This window comes from Triticum urartu, chromosome 2A, assembly GCF_056163025.1.
Source record: "Triticum urartu cultivar PI428250 chromosome 2A, HENAU_Tu73, whole genome shotgun sequence".
Classification (NCBI taxonomy): Eukaryota; Viridiplantae; Streptophyta; class Magnoliopsida; order Poales; family Poaceae; genus Triticum; species Triticum urartu.
This window is the reverse complement of record NC_141874.1, coordinates 714,658,782-714,669,139: the sequence shown is the minus strand read 5'-3', so window position 1 is coordinate 714,669,139 and position 10,358 is coordinate 714,658,782. Positions and strand designations below refer to the sequence as shown.

General features: G+C 45.7%; 1 protein-coding gene across 1 annotated transcript; it reads right to left on the bottom strand.

Annotated features, from left to right (window-relative positions):
* Positions 1-301: 301 nt before the first annotated feature.
* On the bottom strand, positions 302-5,749 carry LOC125539975 (uncharacterized). The gene is made up of 5 exons (XM_048703531.2): positions 5,349-5,749; positions 4,893-5,280; positions 4,126-4,451; positions 3,479-4,037; positions 302-2,903 (listed from the first exon to the last, which is right to left on the bottom strand). Exons 4-5 carry the CDS (start codon positions 3,595-3,597, stop codon positions 902-904), a joined length of 2,121 nt encoding a protein of 706 aa, XP_048559488.2. The 5' UTR covers positions 3,598-4,037; positions 4,126-4,451; positions 4,893-5,280; positions 5,349-5,749; the 3' UTR covers positions 302-901.
* Between the last annotated feature and the right edge of the window lie 4,609 nt (positions 5,750-10,358).

Below are 10,358 nucleotides of genomic sequence, written 5' to 3'. Positions count from 1 at the left end.
CTACTCAGTAGCCTCAGTTACTTGAATATGCGCCTAATCGCCAAGATCTATTAAGAGTTGAGCCACGCGCTGTCAGCAGGTATTTGGCATGGATCAGCGTCAGCCTCATCACTTAAGTTACCAACCTGACGGCTACTGTCATTGCTGTCCTCGGTTTAGAAGTCTATATTTTGTAGAGGAAACATTAGTAGGCGTCCATTATTTAGTTTTAGCATCCTTGTACTGCTTAATCCAGTCCTGTTGTAGCACGGTCCGTTCAACACCCAAACAAAAAAGGCGGGCTACAAAACTACAGCGTACATTACCAGCTCGTACTCCACTCAATATATATACTGCATTCAATACGACCACTTCTGTTGCGTTGCACAACCCTGAAAAGTTGATTCATACGTAGAGAACGATCCTCTGTCGTCGTTTGACTTTACTGTGATCCTGTCACCTCCGGAAGGCAGGGTATAATGAAAATTTAGACAGTTAGGGATCATTTCTGTCCTGAGCCTGCCCTATATATCTGAAAAGAAATATTCAAAATTTAAGAACATAACTTGTTCAGTGGCTTCGCTTCCTTGTTTGCGGACCTGCTTCCGGCCTACAACAGCTTCAACATAGATTAAACCTCTACAGGTAAGTCACAGCAGGTACTGCAAAATTTAAGAACATAATACTAGTTGCCTGCAGAAATGTTGTAACATCACCACCGAAACCACAAGACGTTGATATCAGTTAACATCCAGGTGGTGCAAAATGCATTGTGGGTGGGTTAGAACTGTAACAAAATTAGGTTCGATGAACCTTTGCAGAAATGTTGTAACATAACGCTCAGGATTTCCCTCATTCTTGGGGTTATCAAGACACCATTAGTCTCGTCCATGCTATTGCAATGATCATTGCAAGGTTCTTGCTACCTTTTTGGCTTCGGCTTTGGCTTCTTCTTGCACTTCCCTTTTTGAGATGCCACCTGAGGTTCAACGGTACTCTCATCAGAATCGTATTCTGCCTTCTTCCTGTTACCAGGACTGTTGGTCCTTCTGTTGCCAGGAGAATTCAACCTCTTCCTGTTGCCAGGAGAATTTAACTTCTTTTGCTTCCCCTTTTCGGATGGCACATGAGCTTTATCAGGACTCAGAGCAGAATCATATTCCTCGAAGTTCCCACCATGCTTGTGCCTTCTATTGCCACGAGAATTCCACTTCTTGTTTTGCTTCCCCTTTTCAGATGGCGCATGAGCTTCATCAGGACTCAGAGCAGAATCATGTACCTCCTTGCTGTTACCACGACGCCTGTGCCTTCTATTGCCAGGAGAATTTGACTTGTTTTGCTTCCAGTTTTCAGATGGCACATGAGCTTCAATAAGACTCAAAGCAGAACCATCTTCCCCCTTCTTGCTGTTACCTCTGCGCCTGTGCCTCCTGTTGCCAGGAGAATTCGAGGATGGCCGGGATGCTCCATGTTGCTTCAGCTCTTGATCGCCTTCTTCAGGTGGCAACTGCACTGCAACAGGACAAGAATTCTCTTCTTCCTTGTTCTTCCTTTGTTTGCTGACAGAATCATCACAGAACGATGCACTTCCAACATTCTTAGGCTGCTGTGTCACCAGGGCTTCAACATATGGACTATCAGCATCATTATCCTTACCCTCAATCTTCCCTTGACGCCCATTTCTTTTGCCAGAAGAACCTCCAGTCTTCTCCTGCTTCCCTTCTCCATAAGACACCACAGCTCCAACATCCTCTACCTGGGTACAAACAGATGGACTCCCAGAAGCACCTTCTTCCCCCCTGTTCTTACTGTGATCCCACATTCGTTCATCAGCAGCACCTCCTGTCTTCTCCTCCTTCCCTTCTCCAGAAAGCCCCTCAGCTCCAGCATATGGGCAAATATCAGCATCTTCTTCCTGAGAGTCAGCAGATGAACCAACTTCATTGGCATCGTACTCCGCTGCATCACATAGTCCGAGCCGCTTTCTCTCCTTCTTCTTCTTTTTCTCTTTCTTCTTTAGCATTCTGTATTCTTCAGATCTCTGAACTTGAGGCATCCGCTTCGCTGCAGCCCTGGCAGCAGCCCGGGCCTGATCTTCAGCCTTAGCCTTTGCTGCCTTCTTCTTGTTTGTCTCAGGCTTGTCAGTACCATTTGCTTCACTCTCGTCCATTTCTCCATCTTGAGGAAGAGGAGGCAGTACACTCTCCGTCATTTCTCCATCTTGAGGAGGAGGCAGTACACTCTCCGTCATTTCTCCATCTTGAGGAGGAGGAGGCAGTACACTCTCCGTCATTTCTCCATCTTGAGGAGGAGCAGGCAGTACAGCCACTTTGCATTGCCTTTCTTCACCTTCCTCAAGCCAAAGATAACTTTCATCTGATTGTTTTTTATTGTGTAGTTTCCCTGTGTAACCATCAATCCTCATTAGGATGTCAAGACACAATGAGATGTCAGAATTAAGCAACAGAATTTCACCACCACAGAGATTGGTATAATTGAGCTTGCACTCAACTTTGGCTGTTTCCACTGCCATCTCAGTGATCATTCCATCAATACTTCTGTAAGGGTTGGTATCATCTTCAGCTCCCTCATCATCACTTAGATTGTTGGCAGCAGCAAAAGCATCATATAATGGCTTCTCAAGCTCAGCAAGATGGTATTTGAAGCATATGCGACATAATTTGGCCCACCTCCGGAACTGATCACAAATGTAGGGATCCAGTTCCCTCACTATCTCACTTCCACTGTAAGTGATAAAGAACTGTTGTAGTTGGGCAAATCTTGGACCCTCACCTAGCAACAGAAAAAGGGTGACAAGCAGTCTCTTGCCTTCATCTGTTTCATCTTGCCCGGGATCATTCTGTAGACTTTCCAGTAGATCAAATATTTGATCGAGGGTAAACACAGATATTTTGATATTGTCACTACAATAACATAAAATTAGGATAGTCAGCAGCAGAAAAAAAGATGGCATGCATCACTACTTTTACTACAGTAAGAATGCCAATGGAATCATGCCATGTAACAGTAAAGTACAAGTTCAACGTGTAGTTGCATAATAACTAAACAAAACTACTTTGCAGGTCAGAAAGCCAGATATGCACACATTTTATTTGTTTTTGTCCCCTGCTTCCCTAACCACTTAAACAGACCACGCAGACATGACGGTCTGCCAAAATGCCATCTCAAACATTTAGTGTGTGATTAGTTGTTCAGTGGAAGTTGATTTTCCAGTACTGTCATTATACCTAAACCATGCTGCAAATATTGCACGAAGAAAGCACAACATAAAAAACATAGAGAGAAAAACTAAACATTGTTTTGACCAATTTCAAAGCAATCTTGAGGAGGAACCATTTTCAATTAAAGAACATGCAAGTCAAAAATGAGAATACATGAGAATAGGGTATTACAAGGCATAAAAGTATAACTACATAATCTATTATGTATAAATCAAAACATCAATATGACAAAATTTGTGAATAGCAAGGAAGCTTACAGCTTGTCATGTGTGGAGGTATACTTCATCGGGCGCTGTGTTCCAAAGGAAGCAGGGATTTTGCAATCACCACATACACACCACGGGGTCGTGTCTCTTTGACACTTCTTTAAGTACATGCGAGAGGCCACGACATAATTGTCGGGAAAATTTTGTTTTTGCCACTCTAGATTTTGCCAATTTTCCTTATGCCACTCTAGATTTTGACATTTCACTTTTGCCACTCTTAGTTTTTGACAATTATCTAAATTGCCATTCCGGTGGCAAAAGCAAAATTTTCGGAGTGGTAATTGTGATACATTTCAAAAGCTAAGAGTGGCAAAAATGAAATAAAATTATTTTGCTTTTGCCACGGAGTGGCAATTGTGATAATTGTCAAAAGCTAAGAGTGGCAAAAGTGAAATGTCAAAATCTAGAATGGTATAAGGAAAATTGGCAAAATCTAGAGTGGCAAAAACAAAATTTTCCCATAATTGTCTGCTTGTCTAACAAGGAGCTCAAAAATAGCACCATCCCCTGATCGGGTGAATTCCACACAATAGTAGCTGTGGTCCTCGGACTGGGAAATAAAGAAAGTCTAGTCAAGAACAGAACATGGATAATATTGAAACTTTAAATCAAAAAAGGAACGTGACACCAAAAAATACCTTAGATGGGTAGTCTATAGTTATAGGAACTTGCACCGGGTTGCCATTGCGGTCTTTCCCAGGTAGAGACAGCACACCAATGTCCAGATACAGATTTCTTATCCAGTCAAACAGCTCTCTAAGCTCAGCTGGCGAGGGTCTTGTTGACAATCGAAATGTCTCAAGGGGGCGCTTCTTAGCACTTAGCACGTTTGCAACAATACGCTGATGATCAGCTTTTCTTAAAGCATAGTACTGCCTCAGTTCTTCTACATCTTGCAAGGCGTTGTTAGACAGTGCTCTCTCCAGTTCCTTCACAGCATCTTGGGGACGGACCGACATCCTGGCTGTGAAGAAAATGCAGGAATTTTGTAACCAAACAACCTATACAGGTCATGGTGAATATGTATGCCCACTGGTAAAACTCAGTGATATAACAAATGATAAGAGTAACAACAACCTTAACAGCAAAATATTACAGCATAAAGTACGAGATTGACAATAGGCAGATTAAATCAACAAATTTTCCTTTAACCAGAATTCAGCATCACATTATTTTCTCACATTGTGAGTAATTGCAACAATAACAGGGGGAACACATCACTAAACCCCCAATAAATAACTGCAACGGAAGCTACCAACAGCCTCACAATAAGTACAACGACAGTAGCATCAAGAATTACAGCGAGCAATAAAGACAAGACACGCAGGTGATAGCTACGACTAGGGTTTGAGTAGCAGAGCCGTTTGTTAGGGAGGAGGGAGATGGGGTTCGTTCGAGGAATTACCGATAAGGTTACAGGTTCCACAGACGCGGGTGACTCCGACGAACCGTCTTCCTCCCTCTCCCTCTCCTTCTCCCTCTCCCTCTCCCTCTCCCTCTTCTCACTGAGAAACCCGACGAACTCTCCCTCTCCCCCTCCTCCAATGCGGGTGGCTCCCCCTCCCTCCGGCGCGGGTGGCTCCCCTTCCCCCCGGCGCGGTTGGCTCCCCCTCCCTCTGGCGCGGGTGGCTCCCCCCTCCCTCTCCCTCTCCGGCGCGGATGGCCTCCCTCTCCTTCCTCCCTCCCGCGTGGGTGAGAATCCCGCCTCCCTCCTCCGGAAAGGCTGGCTGGCTCGCCCCTTGGCCAGCCGGAGGAAGTCGCGTAGGGTTTTTCAGAACCCAGCGACGGGGAACCTGTGAAGAAATGGGGTAAAGGGCCGTCAAGTTCCATGAGCGACGAAATTGGGCTAAGAAACTCGTACCTTGCGAAACTGGGCTGCACAGCTGGAATGAGGCCCAAAATCCATCCGCGCCATGAGGTTGCGCTGCAGGCCCAGCAGCAGCGCCAGTGGATAAGATAGCCGACCGGCCTCGCTCCGCAGCCTCTGCCCCGGTAGCACCAGGTCCGTCGGATCTAGATCGGAGATCCAACGACCATGAGGCAGCGGCGGAGGGCCAATCCATCCTTGGCCTATGCACGACCGACCGGCCGGGGGCGCCGCACCGACGAGCGATTCCTTAACCTGATGACCAGCAAGCTCTCGCCGGTACAAGGTCATCAGGTTAAGGAAGCCCTGGCCGATGCGATTTGTGCCGAGGGAGGCCGTGGATGTGCAGATGCACTTGCACTTGGGTGGAGCAAGCGGGGCGGCTGACTAGAGGGGAGGAGAGGGCGCAGAAGGTTGGATGTTAGGTTTAGGTGGATACTTATAGCCCGGTGGAGGGAAGATGCCTCCCACGTCTGTCCACCGTGACAATTTAAGTGCGTGGGCCCCACCACTCCAATAATGCCGCACCGACCGAGAAGAAAGAGCCAAGGAAAAAAGAACGAACGGTGCTCCTGAATCGACCCGGGAAGCACGCGTCGACTTGTGCCTCCCCCGGATAACTCTCCACCCGAATAGTTTATTACCGAGAAAGGGCTAGCTGTATCATTAGTCTCCTCCTTCGTGATGTCTTTTTTTCTTTCTGAAATTCAACTTTAACACTTTTTTTTGCGGGGAATTCAATTTTAATACTTAAACTAAGAGAGTACAGGAATCTCATCTGAAACAATGGCCACGACTTTCTGAAACATTATTAGAACGCTCAACCCATGTGTTACTTTAAACTCCTGTCTTGTCCAACGTAAAACGTCTCCTCGTTCGTTGCCGAGAAAGGTACAGCGACTATGTGTGCGTAGCAGGTGCAACATTACATTCCCCTTTGAAGCCTTCTTGTTGTGTTGGAAATACTAGTACTTTGGTTTACAAGAATTTCATAGAAACTCTAAAGGATAGAAATTTTGTAGGAAAAAATCTTTTGAAACCCTTTGGTTAGGAATTGATTTATTTCTCCATACAATGGGGACCAATCCTTCCTACTTTAAAGAAAAATATTACTCAATAGAAAAGTTTATATACATGATTCAAATGACAAATCTTTTCCTAAAGGAATTGAGATAAGAGAAGCGCAGGCGCGTCTTGCCGCGCCATTTTCTTCCTCGTGTGCGTGTGACTCCCGCATGGTGTATGGCGAAACATACAACTATTACATTTCGACTTCTCGAGGTTTAGTAGGGAATGAGTTATCACTCGTCTTCAAGAAGGAACGCCACCACCAAAGAATGTAGCAGCCACAACTACACATTGAGCTGAGAGGTTGTAGACTTGTAGGGATATGTATTGTCTAAACAAATTTCACAAAAAAAAAGGTATTATCTAAACAAAAGCTGGATACTTATGGAGAATCTAAAAAAATAGTTCAAAGTAAAAAATACCTTCCATGGCCATAACACATCCACATAAGAGTTGAGGTGCCTGCACATATTTAACAGGATAAAAGAGGTAACACCATTAACATATTGGAAAAGGGCGCGATAGTCTATATTTCTGTTTTCGCTGGCTTCATAGAGAACAGAGTTTTCTTCTGAACTGCCATTGTTAAAAGTGTGAGTGATTAGCGATACGGTGTGGTGTCATACAAGGATCTCAGTGGCAGCATAATACCAATTAAAGCGTTCTCCTAAACTCAGATTTCTCTCATGCGAAAACAACACATGATGCGCCTAGTTACAATCCCATATGACTATGCCACGAATTCTGCTTCCCTCGGCGATCCTACTTACTCGAACCTCTCCATCTGTCAGATGAAACCGAAGTTAGCAAAATATCATACTCCCTCCGTTTCTAAATATAAGTCTTTTCAGAGATTCTAATATGGACTACATACCGAGCAAAATGAGTGAATTTACACTCTAAAGTACGTCTCTCTACAAAGACTTATATTTAGAAACAAAGGGAGTATGTGTTATGCTTCAACTGTATCTCTGCTCAGTATAACAAAGAAAAGAAACCGTATCTCTGCTCCCCAGAGGCAAAGACAAATTGCAAGGGTGAAAAGGACTGTGAATCACCATCTGGTACTAATTGTCCCAAGGCTACAGGCACAATCGAGCAAAGCCACTTGCTATGCGCTTTTAATTACGGCAACTAAACGCAGTGATACAATCATTGCTAATTCATAATGTGAATCATGACATGCAGCCGTAGGGAAAAAGCAGACTCCAATTCCATCATTGGTGGTGCTTCAGCAAAAGTTCAGAATTTTGGGAGCAGCATTACCTGCAGCCAAATGCAAGACATGATACTAAGTACTAACTACGAATGTATGGGATGTAATATTCAGGACGGCATAAGGTTCTGCTATGTTGAGATCTAATCTGCAGGTGGCTAGGCGCTACTAAATAAAGAAATACAAGGTACCGAATACCAAGGAGACCACCACAAATGTATGATATTTTTTTTTCTGAACAAATATTATATCATTTGGAGACATTAGGATGGAACCTGACTGAAATGTCATAACCCATAGAAGCAAGCATGCAAGCTTCAAAGTATAATTTAGAGTTGGGAGCACCATTAGTGATTAATAGTTCTGAAAGGAGCTTACATGTCTTTTGCTGACACCTTTGTAAATCCGTGCATGACGGCGTAATTAATCCCTCAATGATCTGCATGAGCTGATAAAAATTAACATCAAAATAAATATTTCCCAAACGGATCGCTACGTATCAGACTGATTATTGAACATGGAGAGAAGATCTGCAGCACAACACGGTATCTGCTGCTCGTTCCTTTCAATAAAAATTGAATTAGATCATCTCCCTTATGTTCGAATGCAGAGTATGAATCTTTGAACATAAGCACTATGCTAGTACATGAATAATGCTGAAATAAACATGTATTCTTTCTACGATCTATCCTCCATGACAACATTTCTCTTGGTCAATGTGTGGAAGAGTGTGTAGATCTGAAACTGACACACCTTCTTTGCACCAATAAATAAATAAAATAGAAGATATTATGATGTATTACGATAAGCCTTGCAAGCAATGCAACTAATGAGTTAGTTGCGGGATGATATATTACGGAACGACTAAAGAGACTTGCCGATAAAGAGATTGAACTAGGTATTGAGATACCGACGATCGAATCTCGGGCAAGTAACATACCGATGACAAAGGAAACAATGTATGTTGTTATACGGTTTGACCGATAAAGATTTTCGTAGAATATGTGGGAGCCAATATGAGCATCCAGGTTCCGCTATTGGTTATTGACCGGAGATGAGTCTTGGTCATGTCTACATAGTTCTCGAACCCGTAGGGTCCGCACGCTTAACATTCGGTGATGATCGGTATTATGAGTTTATGTGTTTTGATGTACCGAAGGTAGTTCGGAGTCCCGGACATGATAACGAACATGACGAGGAGTCTCGAAATGCTTGAGACATAAAGATCGATATATTGAAAGCCTGTATTTGGATATCCGAATAGTTCCGGATGAATTCGGGAATTTACCGAAGTATCGGGAGGTTACCGGAACCCCTCGGTAAATGTATGGGCCTTATTGGGCCATAGTGGAGAGAGAGAGAGGAGACCAGGGCAGGCCACACGCCCCTCTCCCTCTGGTCCGAATTGGACTAGGAGGGGGGCGCCCCCCTTTCCTTCCTCCCTCTCTCCCCCTTCCTTCTCTCCTAGTCCAACCAGGGAAGGGGGGAATCCTACTCCCGATGGGAGTAGGACTCCTCCAGGGCGCGCCATAGAGGGCCGGCCCTCCCCTTCCTCCACTCCTTTATATACGGGGGAGGGGGGCACCCCATAGACACACAAGTTGATCATTGATCTCTTAGCCGTGTGCAGTGCCTCCCTCCACCATAATCCATCTCGGTCATATCGAAGCGGTGCTTAGGCGAAGCCCTGCGTCGGTAGCTTCATCATCACCGTCATCACGCCGTCGTGCTGACGAAGCTCTCCCTCGAAGCTCTATTGGATCGTGATTTCGTGGGACATCACCGAGCTGAACGTGTGCAGATCGCGGAGGTGACGTACGTTCGGTACTAGGATCGGTCGATCGTGAAGACGTGCTACTACATCAACCGCGTTGTCATAACGCTTCTGCTTTCGGTCTAGAGGGTACGTGGACAACACTCTTCCCTCTCGTTGCTATGCATCACCATGATCTTGCGTGTGCGTAGATTTTTTTTTTGAAATTACTACGTTCTCCAACAAAGTATTGCGGTCCAAACACTGCCACCACTGCCCTGCAAAACTTATAGAAACACTCAATGGTCGTGGACTCGACCATGCGCCCATAGTCGTCGAGTGAATCACCAGGAGCTCCGTATGCAAGCATTCTCATCGCTGTCGTGCACTTCTGGATTGAGGTGAATCCAAGTGTGCCGGTGCAATCCTTCTTGCACTTGAAGTAATTGTCGAACTCCCGGATGGAATTCACAATCTTGAGGAAAAGCTTTCGGCTCATCCGATAACGACGCTAAAATGCTTTGTCGCCGTGCAGTGGAGCGTCGGCGTAGTAGTCGGAGTAGAGCATGCAATAGCCTTCCAGACGATGCCGATCCTTTGCTTTCAGCCACCCCGGCGCCGAGCCACCTCGCCGTGGCTTTTCATTGCTCGCGAGCAGGCCGGCGAGGGCGGCGAGAACCATGAGATGCTCCTCGTCCTAGACGTCGGCATCGGCTTCCTCCTCCAGCAGCGCCGCGAGCGCCTCCTCGTCGTCCGAGTCCATCGCTGAGTGCACAAATCGCCGAACACCTGGCGGGCGTGGTGGGCGCACAGCCGCCGGTATTCCGCTATGCGCGGCCGAAGCGCCGGAAAACTCGCCCGAAAGGTGGAGGAGAGGTTGCCGCGACGAAACCTTCTCTCTTTTCCGGCGGGGAATGGCCTATCTAGCGGTGTTGTGCGGTGGGCGGCGTCGGGATCGGCAGGGTGG